Source organism: Colobus angolensis, unplaced genomic scaffold (assembly GCF_000951035.1).
Source record: "Colobus angolensis palliatus isolate OR3802 unplaced genomic scaffold, Cang.pa_1.0 Scaffold2, whole genome shotgun sequence".
Taxonomy (NCBI): domain Eukaryota; kingdom Metazoa; phylum Chordata; class Mammalia; order Primates; family Cercopithecidae; genus Colobus; species Colobus angolensis.
In genome coordinates, this window is record NW_012115154.1 from 24792114 (window position 1) to 24806633 (window position 14520).

A 14520-nucleotide genomic window follows, 5' to 3' on the forward strand; every position below is an offset into this window, starting at 1 on the left:
GGAGAATGGCATGAACCCAGGACGCGGAGCTTGCAGTGAGCTGAGATCCGGCCACTGCACTCCAGCCCGGGCGACAGAGTGAGACTCCGCCTCCAAAAAAAAAAAAAAAAGTCTGCCTTTGTGCATTAAATAACGTGCTACCAACCAAACAAGCACATAAGAGCCTGTAAATGATGAAAACCTGTGTCCCTGGCAGACGAGGTCATCACTGAGGCTGCAGGGAGAGCCATGGGCGCCCAGCAAAGTGTGGGAAGGCTGCACTGCCACAAAGAGCAGGTACACATGAGCCTTTAACGCACGTGCGAGCAAAATGCCGGAGGCTCCATCCATCTCTACTAACCAGCACCTTAGTGCAGCAATTTAAGGAACGTTAGTGTATGTGTGTGTACAATTTCCATGTAAAGTCTCCTAGTTAGAGCTCTATTTTTACAGAGAATGTACATAAAGCTACATAAATAGCAAATCTAAGAAGTATCTTGGAAAATCAGTAAAAATTAATACAAATGTTATAATCTGAAAACGTATAATTGTAAAATAATTTATTTAAGTATCGCAGAACCAATGAATACGAATCTGCAAAGTTTCCCCAAGAAACTCTGAAACCACAGTGCCTAATGCACTTTAAAATTGATACTAAAGGAGAGAGAAGGACTGCTTGATTTGATACAGTCACCGCTGCGTCCCCATCCAGTCAGAAACAAAACTGTAGCTCCAGAATTGACCTGATGACAAGCATCTGCAGCTCTGCCTTCCAGGGTCTATCTCCTTTCACTGGTGCACAGGAACTGCAGTAAAATGAAGACCCCCAGAGCGACTGTCCTCACCAGCACTCAGAACGTTTGGCCTCCGTATTCTGGCACCCATTTCTGGAGTCTGTCATATAAAGTAGCTTCCAACCTAGGTCCAGTGGAAGCACCTGCATTTGGAGTCAGTCTCTCAAGAGGCAGAGCTTGGGCATATGCCCTGGAAGAGGCTCAAGGAACTGTGATTATGCAGCAGCCCAGGGCTGTAACAATCTGTATTTGTTCTCGAGGCTGAGTCCAGAGGTTCGAAGCCGTCCTTCCACCCCATGCACATTCTTTGTTTCAACAGCAGTGACGATGCGTCCAGGAAGTGTACTGTACTCTGGGCTTACAAATCCAAAACTGGCATAAGTCCTCGGATGGAGAGAAACTTCCAAATGAACAAAAAGTTGAGCTAAACATTGAAAAGTTTATTACTTAAAATTTTTCAGACATTTTACAAGTATCTAGGAACTCTTTGGAAGTGCCCTGAAAGTGGTGTCAGTGAAAAGTGACATTACTCTACTCCTGAGTTTCTTTCCGTTCTTCCCTTGACTTAGTCTGCTCAAAGTATGGATTCCAAGTCTCACTAAAAATGAAACCTTGCTATTAATACTTCAATAGGCATAACAATGAAATTGGAAAAGAGCTGAATTTTATTAACTTTTTAGGTATGTCGATTTTATGCTGAGAAATTCACCAGTACCATACTGGTGGTATTTACTGAAGGTTGTTGAGAATCACAAAATGAACGTTCTTTCATTTTAAAAGCAAGCTGCATTTTAGAAAGATGTGAAGTGCAGAAGGAAATGCAGAGGTATAAATAAGGGGGAAGTATACTCAATGAAGGTTCTAAATATACAGATTAAAGTTTCTCATTATTTTAGTTTAACTGGAAATTTCTGATGTCAAATAGACACAGCCTGTTTTTCATAAATTTCTCCCAGAAAACCTTTAAATTTAACAATTTGAAAAAAATGTTTTACTTTCGTCTGAACACAATCTATTTTCATACACATAGTGCATGTGAACATATTTATGTAATAGATTGCATAACTACGAATTGTGTGCAAATGGACCCATCTCGTATTTTTGCATGCACAGTTTCCGGTATTCTATCCTAGTGGATGGCTAACACAGAGTACAATTTCATAGATTTTATTCAGTAGACTTAAAGCCAAGAAACCATCCCAGTAATTATTTACAACTGAATAACTGAATGATTATCAGATCGTGTTATACTGCAAAACTGTTCTTACACCATGAATGGTGATGCTGTGAACTTTGGATGTTAAACTGGTAAAAGGTGGAGGCTTCAAATGGCATACGCAAAAGTAACCAAAGCCCGAGGACTATGAGGAAAGAAGGAGTTTCCACCACTCAGCATTTATAGTTTTCATAAGCATTACAGAAGCATGGGGAACTAAGTGATCTTTGAAAAAACTGCTTTAAAAAACTGTGTATACATATAGCCTATAAGGCAAAAATCCAAGTTACAAGTGTATTAAACACTGGCAACTATGTTATCAGAGGTAATACTGAATTATATACATAAACCGTCATTAAACTGTGATTACATGATACTTCCTACCATAGCTTATTAGACTGTACAACAGAAGATATTCCTGTGGCTCTCTAAGGCTCCAGGTTTAAAAGAATTTAGTATTTTCCTCTTGGCTCAAAGTCTAATCAGTATCATTCTGTAACACAAATCAGAAACTATGCTTTTTGCTTTTAGGGAAATAAGAAACATAACTGCAACCATTACAGCTCCAACACACACTGCAATAATGATATCTACAAACAGTTCCTATTGCATTTGAAAAATGCATTTTCTGAAGAAGCTTCACTTAGTACCAAGGATGCATTTCAGGTCAGCTTCTACATTCTGAATAAAGTATATAATGGGATTTAAGTAAATCTTTAGAAGTCCCAGAGTTTGCCTTTTCTAACATTTTCATATCAGGTGAAAACAATTTTTTCATATGGATGATTGTATTTACCGATATGAGAAAATGTCTACAGAAGAATGCGCTGTTCTATACGTCTCTAAGGAATCTGCATTTAACTGGAAACTACAGGGTCTATCAGAAAGTTAAATTTAAAAAAAGATCAGCCATAGCCAAGTTCTTCGTAGACTATGAAAAAAAATGGCACTGATAGGTCTAGGTTCTGAAGAGGAGCCAAGGTTGAAATGGAAATGCTTCTACATGGGACAGGAATGTCATGAGTCTGGAGTTCTCAGGTCTCTTGGTTGTAGAAGACGCCGTCTGTGCATCTCACAGTGCTTTCTGATGCCCATTTACAGAAGGCTTGGCTGTTTCTGAATCCCTTGAAGTATTTGATAAATGAAGTTTATGAAGCCCTGCAAAAAAATTAAGAAAATGGTGAGAAATGATATATTGTTGAGTGGCTGGGAAAGGGTTAGGGTAGGGAGAAGAGGAGATTTACAAAGCTAAGTTTTACTTGGGAAGCTGTGAGGTGCTGGCCAGATCCCCCTGAGGAATGAAAGATTTCTTTTCCTTCCTGGCAACTTCCCTTTGGGGACGGCCTCAGCTGAAGACAGCTGCAGGGAGGGAAGTCCTGCCCCTTCCAGGACAGCACATGAGGGTCCTAAGAGCCTGCCCCTTTCTCCTCAGTTCAGTGGAGCTCTGAAGGGTCATCGAAGTCACAACATCCCCGAGGGCCAGCGGGGAGGCTTCTAGTGTGACGGCATCATGACACAATTCCTCTCTCTGCACAGCGCCTTCCTCTTCTGTTTCCCCAACCCGGCTGATAAACCTCTACCTGGCAAGCGGATTCCCATCTAAAGTGTGCTTCTCAGGGAACCTAACCCGAGACAGATAGGTTCCCACTTTCATTTTAAAATACACGCACACAGGCTGGGCATAGCAGCTCACGTCTGTCATCCCAGCACTTCAGGAGGCTGAGGTGGAAGGATCGTTTGAGCTGAGGGGTTTGAGGCAGGCCTGGGCAACACTGTGAAACCTCATCTTCATGAAAAACACAAAACTTAGCTGGTTGCAGTGGCTCATGCCTATAACCCCAGCACTGTGGAAGGCTGAGACGGGAGAACCGCTTGAGCTCAACAGGTTGTGGCTGCAGTGAGATGTGATCACACCACTGCACTCCAGCCTGGGTGACACAGTGAGACCCTGTCTCAAAACAGTTTCAAATAAAGTAAAATAACACACACACACACATATGCAGGAAAATGTAGGGAAAGCCACACCAAAATATTAATATGTAATTAAAAAGAAAAGAATGGAAAACATTACCAAAAAAGAAAGACGAAAGAATAAATTGAACATAATAATATCTCACTACCCAAAGGTATTTCACAGAATACAAAATTATCACTATCTTTTAAAGTTACAATTATTTCTCTCTGTATCATATAACAATTATTTACGTGATATACCTGACACCAACACTGCACAGACCAACACTGCACTCTCACAGGGAGAAGAAAACGTAAGAGCTTCTGTGGCACCGGAGCTTCAAGCACTTTAATAAAAATGAAAGACAATGACATACAGGAACACAGTCAGGTGTTGCTGAACAACAGGAATACACTGAGAAACGGGTTGTCAACTGGTCACTGTGATACCATCACAGAGTATATGTACACACACCCAGAGGGCACAGCCCACAACATAGCTAGGCTGTAGGGTATGACCTATTGCTCCTAAGTTACACACCAGACAGCATGTTACTGTACTGAGTACTGCAGGCAACTCTGGCACAATGGTCAATATTTGTGCATCTAAAAATATCTAAACCTAGACAAGTGACACATTGTGCCAGGACATTACAACAGCTACCAGGTCACTAGGTGACAGAAACTGCTCAGCTCCACTGTCATCTCTGTGATCTCTGTCACACAGGCAAGTGGTCCGTTACTGACCAAACGATCATTATGTGGCCTATGACCATACACAGCAGCACTTCCACACGACAGATGTTGAGAAAATACTTATATTGAAGCTCAGACCTTTCCGGCATCTCAACAACTTACTTGGAAAAGACTTTTCTCCCTAAAATTTCACATGGTAACTGGCCTATTAGGCAGTTTCACATCACTCATAAACTAATATCGCACTCCAAAATCTTTGTCACCTGCATATCTTAATGAAAGAAAAGGTAAAACTGAGCCTCTCTACATCTGAATGGGAAGGAAAAAAAGAAATCAATCCAAGACAAAAAATGGTCTGGTCCCAGGAATGACAATAGGAACCCACAGCTGTTGGAGTTGAGGAAGTGTGCTAAAATAAAGCTTGTTAAAGAATGGACTGAGTGAAGACAGATGATCGATGCAGTATCCACTGACTAAGCTGAAATGAAGTCCCCCTTTTAGGACAGATTATTGGAGTCCACATCTAAAACTTGGGTGTCACGTAGGTTATGCATTCTGAGAAACTCTGATGGCTCTCTTCTGCAGACAACTCCAGAAAACATCTCGTCCATTACCACCATCACCACAGCTAAATTTCTAGTGTTTACTATGTGCTAGATATTCTCTGGGATGGATACTATTATTATCAATGGGTGGAGTAGCAGAGGGGGAAAAAAAACTCTACAAAAAAAGAAAGAAAAAAAAAGAAAGGGGCTAGCTACTTCACAATCAAATTACCAGTCTCAGTGAAATCCTTGTTAAGATCTCAGATCATTCAAACATTACATATACTTAGTAAGACTCTTTTTCTATGTATATTGCCCCTTAGAGCACCCCAAAGAATACTGAAAAACATTTGGGAAGAAAAGTAAATGTATCTGTTAGGTAGTTTTATACAACTCTTATTCATTCAACTCTCTCCTATGGTCAGTGAGCTGACATGCATATAAGGCCTTTTATATCAGGTTATGTTTTATTACTTTAATAAAGGCTTTCTTTAGCAAAATGATGTCCAAAATACCTAATTCAAAAGCTAAACTTACAGCAGTCCATTTGTAACCATCTCATTTAGTGAATGCAAAGTGGAAATTTATCTGAGACCATGGCTAACTAATCTTGCTGATATTGTAACAGGCTTAAAAATTAAGTTTTAATGCTAGACATCCGACAAAAAGGACTGTTTGATTCCCACTTCAAGTTGGGCCAGCTTTATTAAACCTAAGCATTAAAAGGCATAAATTATCTGGCGCGTCAGCTGAGATGAGCTGTGACTTTATCCTGTCAGGCCAGCATTTGATGAGCCGTCCCCTCCCAGGGCATATGCAAAGTGAAATACACATGGCCAGCTCATCTGAAATCTTCTGTGCCTCCCAAAGGTCACCTTCTCAAACATCAAGGTTGGAAAGGCCTGGTGATGTGAGAAGGTTTATTGCTGCTCATATAGTTTAAGTTATCTGAAAACTGGACCTTAATGAATCCATCAATATGTGGCCTTTTGCAATAGCTAAAAGCCCCAATATGGAGTCATACGCATTCGAATGATGTCAACTCAGGTAAATGAGCTAATGTCAGGAGTTTTAATAATTTTCTACAAGAAGTCACTGCCTTTCCCTTCTTCTGTCATAAAATTACAACCCCGCCCCCCAAACCAAGATCATTTACTTTGTCCTGGCATTCTTTTTTTTTTTTTTTTGAGGCGGAGTTTCGCTCTGTCGCCGGGACTGGAGTGCAGTGGCCGGATCTCAGCTCACTGCAAGCTCCGCCTCCCGGGTTCACGCCATTCTCCTGCCTCAGCCTCCGGAGTAGCTGGGACTACAGGCGCCCGCCACCTCGCCCGGCTAGTTTTTGTATTTTTAGTAGAGACAGGGTTTCACCGTGTTAGCCAGGATGGTCTCGATCTCCTGACCTCGTGATCCGCCCGTCTCGGCCTCCCAAAGTGCTGGGATTACAGGCTTGAGCCACCGTGCCCGGCCTGTCCTGGCATTCTTAAAGTAAAAGACTTGACATATGTTTAGCACTAATGTGGAAATAAGCATAAAAAATACATTCATAGGTTATGTTTGTACCCTTTAGCTAAACCTACCAATTTTTAACACCATTACAATACATGTGACTCTTGGAATACATAACAGTAAATCCTCTCTCTTCTATTATATCAATGCCAAGAATGCTAACATTTTCACCTTGAATTTATTATTTGGCTTACTGAAGAGACTTATGGATTAGCCTAATACTTATAAAATCCAAGCCTCAAAAAAGCTTTAACTAAAAGATATTATTACCAAGGAACAAGCTTTTAACACCATATCATCCTCACCACCACCATGACCACCATCGTCATAATAAAGGGGTAACATTTACTGAGTTCTTATGATGTGCCAGGCACTATGCTAAGGATCTTATGAGAATTATTTCAGTTGATCTTCACAAAAACCCTAAAAGGAAGATGATACTATCACTATATTACAGATAAGGAAGCTAAGGCTTAATGAAGTAATTTTGCACAACGTAGTGGATCAATAACTTGACCTCTAAGGTTTTACAAATCTAGGAAACTAAACAGCTGAAAATGTAGTATTAACTCAAATGTCGAAATTATTATTTAGTAGAAAGAGGAAGAAATACCCATAAACCTCAGGATTACCTAGGGCCTTGAAAAGCTCTTCTCGAACTGCAGAGGTGAATTTTCGGACCAGACACAATGTTGTCACAATAGCAAAAAGCAAATTGTAGGATAATACAATATAGAAATTTCCCAGCCAATTAAACCTTCCAAAGTCGCCAAGTAGATCAAATCTAGTGATTCCTGTTAAAAATAAATAAAATAGCCCTTAATGAAATCAGGTTAAGACAGTGCTAAAAGTAAAGTACAAGTTAGACAGAATTCTATGGACTTTCTCTCTTCTGTTACGTGAGATGCTGTAATGAATAAATCCTAGTTTAAAATACGTAACTATCATCTAGTGGGACAGCCTCAAGCCAGCCCTAACCTGCTTCACACACACGCCACAGTCACTTGCAAGTGATGAGTAGCGAGGTCAGAATGAATGCCCTCTGACGTCCGATGGGAGTCACGCTTCCATGAAAGATCAAGCTCTCGTGCTGCGTACATGGGTAGAATGGCTGACTGCAGGCTCTACTGAGACAGGAAGCCTGTCACTGATCACAGGAAGCAAGAGTCACGATGAAAAAGATGCCTGAGAACATCCTTACGCCTCCTCTGCTGCTGCCCTCTGGAGGAACTGCCCGTCCCCTCTCTTCAGTCGGGTCTCTGGGCAAATGCCATCTCCTCAGAGAGGAAACCTCTGACTCCCCTATCTAAAACAGCTGGACCTGCCATGGCCTTCTATACTAATTATGACTCTTCATAGCACACATAAAGTAATTTTTTTTTCTTTTTGGCTTATTTATTGCCTGTTTTCCCCACTAGAATGCAGGTTCTGTAAGAACAGGAACTTTGTTTCACCCCTATAATCCCAGTGCCCAGAATAATGTCTTATACACACTTAATATGTATTATATAAATGAATAAATAAGATAATTTCCTTCCATAATAAATTGTTAATCTGAGTTTAATGCTTATAGGTTTGTAGGGTAAAAAGGCAAAGCAGGAAATACAGTAGGATGACATAATATATGCATTGAAGTTACTTAAATTCATCTATACACATTTTTAAAAATCTTTTTACTTAAAAATAGTTTAAATAGTCATTCTATTAAATGAGCACATGGCCAGGTCCAGTATTTATTGGAAAAAATACATGAATGGTAGGATTTTTCTGACCACTGATAGATAAATAAATCATATCACTCAGGCATTGGTCAAGTGACAGATACTGGGAATGTCAACATTCTTCAAGGAAGAAAGGATAGAGCTACTTGGGGGCCATATAAAATTTAAACTACAAAGAATGAGAAGAAATAATAATTGTCTATAAAATTGTATAAACAAAATCATGTACCTAATATTTTAAGGGTGATTTAAGGATTTTTTATGGGTGATTTCAAGAATAACTTTGACTAAACTCAATTTTACATTATCAGTTGACCTTTGAACTGAACTCTCATCCTCACTCCAATGCAATGGCATCATCTACTACAGAGAGCCTCTACAAAAGCAGCTTAGAGAGACAACAGAAAAACCAAATATAAACATTGTCATAAAAACAGGAGATCTCAAAAGTAGCTCTTCTGTAGCCACTTCTACCCAGGACAAATGTGTTTGAAATTGAAAGGCAATAATATACCAAAATATTTTTTAAAGGTAGACAATTAATGAAAACATACAATAAAATAGCTTTTTTAAAAAGGTTAATGCAGACACCAGAAGAGTACACAGCATCTGTCACACATGGTTATGAGAAGATGACAACAATCTTGGCTGCAGTTTCTCAGCTATTCATATTAATAAAACTTTACTTTGTTAAAGGGAATACATGTCTAATTATAAGTTTTATTTTTCTTTTTATTTTTTTATTTTTTTTGAGATGGAGTCTTGCTCTGTCGCCCAGGCTGGAGTGCAGTGGCTGGATCTCGGCTCACTGCAACCTCCGCCTCCCGGGTTCACGCCATTCTCCTGCCTCAGCCTCCCAAGTAGCTGGGACCACAGGCGCCGGCCACCTCGCCCGGCTAATTTTTTTTCTATTTTTAATAGAGACGGGGTTTCACCGTGTTAGCCGGGATGGTCTCGATCTCCTGACCTCGTGATCCGCCCGTCTCGGCCTCCCAAAGTGCTGGGATTACAGGCTTGAGCCACCGCGCCCAGCCTAAGTTTTATTTTTCAAATAAAGCACCATTTCATTTAGCCTAGGAAGTGATCTTTAAACAAGATATAATCCTACCAAAACAAGCTTCAGTGGCTGCAGCCCAGAGATCCCAGATAAGTAATTTTCTCATTAGGGCCAAAGACTCCTTTAAGAATCTGGTGAGAGCTATGAATCTTCTCAAAAGAAAAACCCACAGACACAGACACCCAAATTTTACACAGCATGAAGCTCACTGACGGAGGAAACGGGAGATCCCAGAATCAAACCCTTGCCCAGATGCTCTACACGAGTCTTAACTGCTCTTGAAATTTTATACTACCATTAGTGAAAACAAAATTTGACCATCTATACTCCATATATGTGTATTTAATTATTTATAAGCTACATATATACTATTCAATGACATATACAGACAAAACAAAGACTTTTAAAAAAATCATAACAATAAATATAAATACAAATTCTAATAGTTTCTTCAAATAGTCCAACGACTTACTTTATGGAAATGCACAGACTCCACTTTGGACACCACTGGTAGATGCTCTGCGGTAGGTAATCCAACCCCCCCAGACATGGCCTGTGTCCTGTGTTGTGACAGCACTACCACATAATGAGAAGTCAAGAATCCGAATGCACCATCATGGTAAGAATGGAAGGTATGTTTTGAAAAACGGGAAAGTGCTTCACTAGAACTTCTTAATGGATTCAACTTGGTATGTTGAGACTCAGGGTCGAGACCTAATACGGAACATCTAGGCAAAGAACAGTCTCTATCATCAGATGTTTTGGTTTCCAGGCTATTTCAGGTTGACTTCATAAACAGAAACCCAGGAGCCTGTTGCTATAGTGCGCTGAATAACTAGATAAATACTACCTCATAAAAACTAGTTCCAAGACATCATCGTGTTGAATATTTTTAAAAATCTGATAGATTGACTAATAGATCACTCTGATCAACACACAGTTCTTCAAATCTGAAAATTTTCTATAAAGACTGGACCACAAGAAACTTTAAAAAAGAACTTCTCTAAAATTCTGCCTGAGAGGTTTCTGGCATGGCAATAGATTATAAAATGTACTTTCAAAATTAAAAGCGCCGGGCGCGGTGGCTCACGCCTATAATCCCAGCACTTTGGGAGGCCGAGGCGGGCGGATCACGAGGTCAGGGGATTGAGACCATCCTGGCTAACACGGTGAAACCCCGTCTCTACTAAAAATACAAAGAAATTAGCCGGGCCTGGTGGTGGGCGCCTGTAGTCCCAGCTACTCAGGAGGCTGAGGCAGGAGAATGGCCTGAACCCAGGAGGCGGAGCTTGTAGTGAGCCCAGATCACACCACTGAACTCCAGCCTGGGCGAAAGAGCGAGACTCCGTCTCAAAAAAAAAAAATTCAAAAGCACCAACAATTAAGAAAACATGACAATACTCAGACAAAGCTTTAACAGCAATCATTTGACAAATATAAAAGACTTTAAAACCTCTATTTCTGTAAAAAAGTAAAAGTATTTTAAAAGCAAGCAAATTTTAAAATATTTTAAAATACTACTATTAGAAAGATTTAATTATCAAATGTTGTTGTTTAACTCTCTTAGTCAAATATCTAAATGCTTATGTCCATTTGGAAGTTTATTCTGTTAAAAGATTAAGTAAAATATACACCAGGCAAGAAGCTTAGTAAGTTAAGCAGTGGCTAAGCATAAGGTCACATTATCTAGATTATCTGTCAATAAAAAAAATTCTTCATGACAAACTGCACATCAACTCCACCCATTAGAATTCAACTGAAAATATTTTATGCATAATTCCTTGAATAACAGTCTTTTTCTATTCATACCTATAAAAGAACATACAGAATAAAATCTCATTTAAGAAAGGGCTGGTTTCTCTACCTGCAGTATGAGTCAATAGAATGTATGTTCTTTAGCCCACCTGAGTAAACTTCTACTTTTAGGAAGCCTATTCATCTTCCTAAAGCAGCAAAAAGTAGTTAAGAGAGTTTATAAAGCTTGACACATAAAGGGATCATTAATCTGACTTTATCAATAAATTATATATGTTAGCATATTACACAAATGGCTGACATAAATATCCATGGTTTTAATGTAAGATTACCAGAAAGAACACATACATCTTATTTTTTAAAAATGTATAGATTAAATGTTCTTTGCTGAAATATTAGGATTAACATACTTTTTTCATTCTGAACTCAAAGGTTAATTATACTGTGTTTTCAAATCTCTTCCTCTAAACGAGATTTTTGAAATATTAGCTAAGACAGTGTTGGGGAAAAAAAGTGACAAAGAGTATGAAATAATGAAATCTACAATCATTTTAAAACAGGAATCATTTAAATAGACTCATTGCCAATTGTTTTATTCATTCAAAAACAAAGTCATCGAAAAACGAAAGAGAGGTTGCACTTCTGGGGTGGAATGAAACATGATGCTGCTGAAGCAAAGGCTTTACCTTTTTTTGTTTTTTTGAGACGAAGTTTTGCGCTTGTTGCCCAGGAGTGCAGTGGTACAATATCAGCTCACTGCAACCAAGCCCTCCTGGGTTCAAGCGATTTTCCTGCCTCAGTCTCCCAAGTAGTCGGGAATACAGGCGCCCACCAATGCCAGGCTAATTTTTGTATTTTTAGTAGAGATGGGGTTTCACCATGTTGGTCAGGCTGGTCTCAAACTCCTGAACTCAGGTGATCCGCCCACCTGGGCCTCCCAAAGTGCTGGAATTACAGGCATGAGCCACTGTGCCCAGCTGGCTTTACCTTTGACCAGTCTTGCTGTGCAAGTATATTTTCAAGAAATTATATCAATTGGAGATATACTTATTGACTTCAGGTTCCAGCCTATATGCAGTAAGAGAGACCAGATTTTCCCTCCCAACTGAATAAACTGAAACACTGAACAAAATATATGAAACAACAGTTTTCAAGACCCTAGACATCAGGAAACCCAGGACAGTGATCACTGAGAGATGAGAAACAAACAAGGTGGGCCCTACGATTGCCACAGTTTACTGTCCAAAGAGGCACTGCAATGTAGAGGGAAGAGCTGCGGCGGGCCTCCAGCCATCTCCCTAAGATCAAGAGATGAAGCTTGGAGCATGAGGATGACACAGTGGCCAGAGGGCTGCACAATGGAAGAACCTGGCAGAGAACTGACCAGTGTATGCTTGTGGGGAGCAGCTGGTCAAGAAATGAAGCAGGTGACAAAATGAGTAGCAAAGACATTACAACAGTTATTTTTAACTACATTCCTTATTTCAAAAGCTAGAGGAAAGATAAAACTTGCTAAGTAGACATATTAAAGAAAATAGACTGAAATTGACCTTCCACAAAGGAAAATTACACAGTGGGACATGAAAAGCACACCAGACGGGATGAACGGCAGATTGGACACTGCAGAAGAAGAGATTAGTAAATTTAAAGACACAGCAATAGGAAAACAAAACAAAACAAGGAACAAAATAAGAAAAGAATGAACAAAGCATCAATGAACCATGAATTCATTTGAAATGTCTTATGTACTTGTGATAGAGTCCCTGAAGGAGAAGAAAGACAGGATAAGAGAAGATGGCCAAATAGGAACAGCTCCAGTCTACAGTTCCCAGTGTGAGCAACGCAGAAGACGGGTGATTTCTGCATTTCCAACTGAGGTACTGGGTTCATCTCACTGGGGCATGTCAGACAGCGGGTGCAGGACAGTGGGTGCAGACCACTGAGCATGAGCCGAAGAGCAGGAGGTCAGGGGATTCCCTTTCCTAGCCAAGGGAAGCTGTGACAGACGGCACAAAGAAAATCGGGTCACTCCCACCCTAATACTGCCCTTTTCCAACAGTCCTAGCAAATGGCACACCAGGAGATTATATCCTGCGCCTGTCTCGGAGGGTCCCATGCCCACAGAGCCTCACTCATTGCTAGTACAGCAGTCTGAGATTGAACTGCAAGGCAGCAGCGAGGCTGGGGAGGGGTGCCAGCCATTGCTGAGGCTTGAGTAGGTAAACAAAGCAGCCTGGAAGCTCAAACTGGGTGGAGCCCAATGCAGCTCAAAGAGGCCTACCTGCCTCTGTAGACACCATCTCTGGGGGCAGGGCACAGCTGAACAAAAGGTAACAGAGATTTCTGCAGACTTAAATATCCCTGTTTGACAGCTTTGAAGAGAGTAGTGGTTCTCCCAGCACAGAGTTTGAGATCTGAGAACGGACAGACTGCCTCCTCAAGTGGGTCCCTGACCCCAGAGTAGCCTAACTGGGAGGCACCTCCCAGTAGGGGCCGACTGACACCTCACACGGCCAGGTGCCCCTCTGAGACGAAGCTTCCAGAGGAATGATCAGGCAGCAACATTTGCTGTTCTGCCGTATTCTGTTCTGCAGCCTCTGCTGGTGATACCCAGGCAAAGAGAATCTGGAGTGGACCTCCAGCAAACTCCAACAGACCTGCAGCTGAGGGTCCTGACTGTTAGAAGGAAAACTAACAAACAGAAAGGACATCCACACCAAAACCCCATCTGTACATCACCATCATCAAAGACCAAAGGTAGATAAAACCACAAAGATGGGGAGAAACCAGAGCAGAAAAGCTGAAAATTCTAAAAATCAGAGTGCCTTTTCTCCTACAAAGGAACACATCTCCTCACCAGCAATGGAACAAAGTTGGACAGAGAATGACTTTGACGAGTTGAGAGAAGGCTTCAGATAATCAAACCTATCCGAGATAAAGGAGGATGTGCGAACCCATTGCAAAGAAGCGAAAAACCTTGAAAAAAGATTAGACGAATGGCTAACTAGAATAACCAGTGTAGAGAAGTCCTTAAATGACCTGATGGAGCTGAAAACCATGAGTGAGAACTACGTGATGCATGCACAAACTTCAGTAACTGATTCGATCAACTGGAAGAAAGGGTATCAGTGATTGAAGATCAAATGAATGAAATGAAGGGAGAAGTTTAGCATAAAAAGAAACGAATAAAGCCTCCAAGAAATATGGGACTATGTGAAAAGACCAAATCTACGTCTCATTGGTGTACCTGAAAGTGACGGGGAGAATGGAACCAAGTTGGAAAACACTCTTCAGGATA

General features: G+C 40.6%; 1 protein-coding gene across 1 annotated transcript in view; it reads right to left on the bottom strand.

Moving 5' to 3' along the window:
* Nucleotides 1-14520, bottom strand: part of LMBR1 (limb development membrane protein 1) — a 176224-nt gene that overhangs the window by 428 nt on the left and 161276 nt on the right. The window contains exons 15-16 of the mRNA XM_011941598.1: nt 7322-7483; nt 117-3147 (exon numbers count right to left, since the gene is read on the bottom strand). Of these exons, the coding sequence (XP_011796988.1) occupies nt 3062-3147; nt 7322-7483 (248 nt within the window). The 3' untranslated portion in view covers nt 117-3061. The remainder of the gene's footprint in view (nt 1-116; nt 3148-7321; nt 7484-14520) is intronic.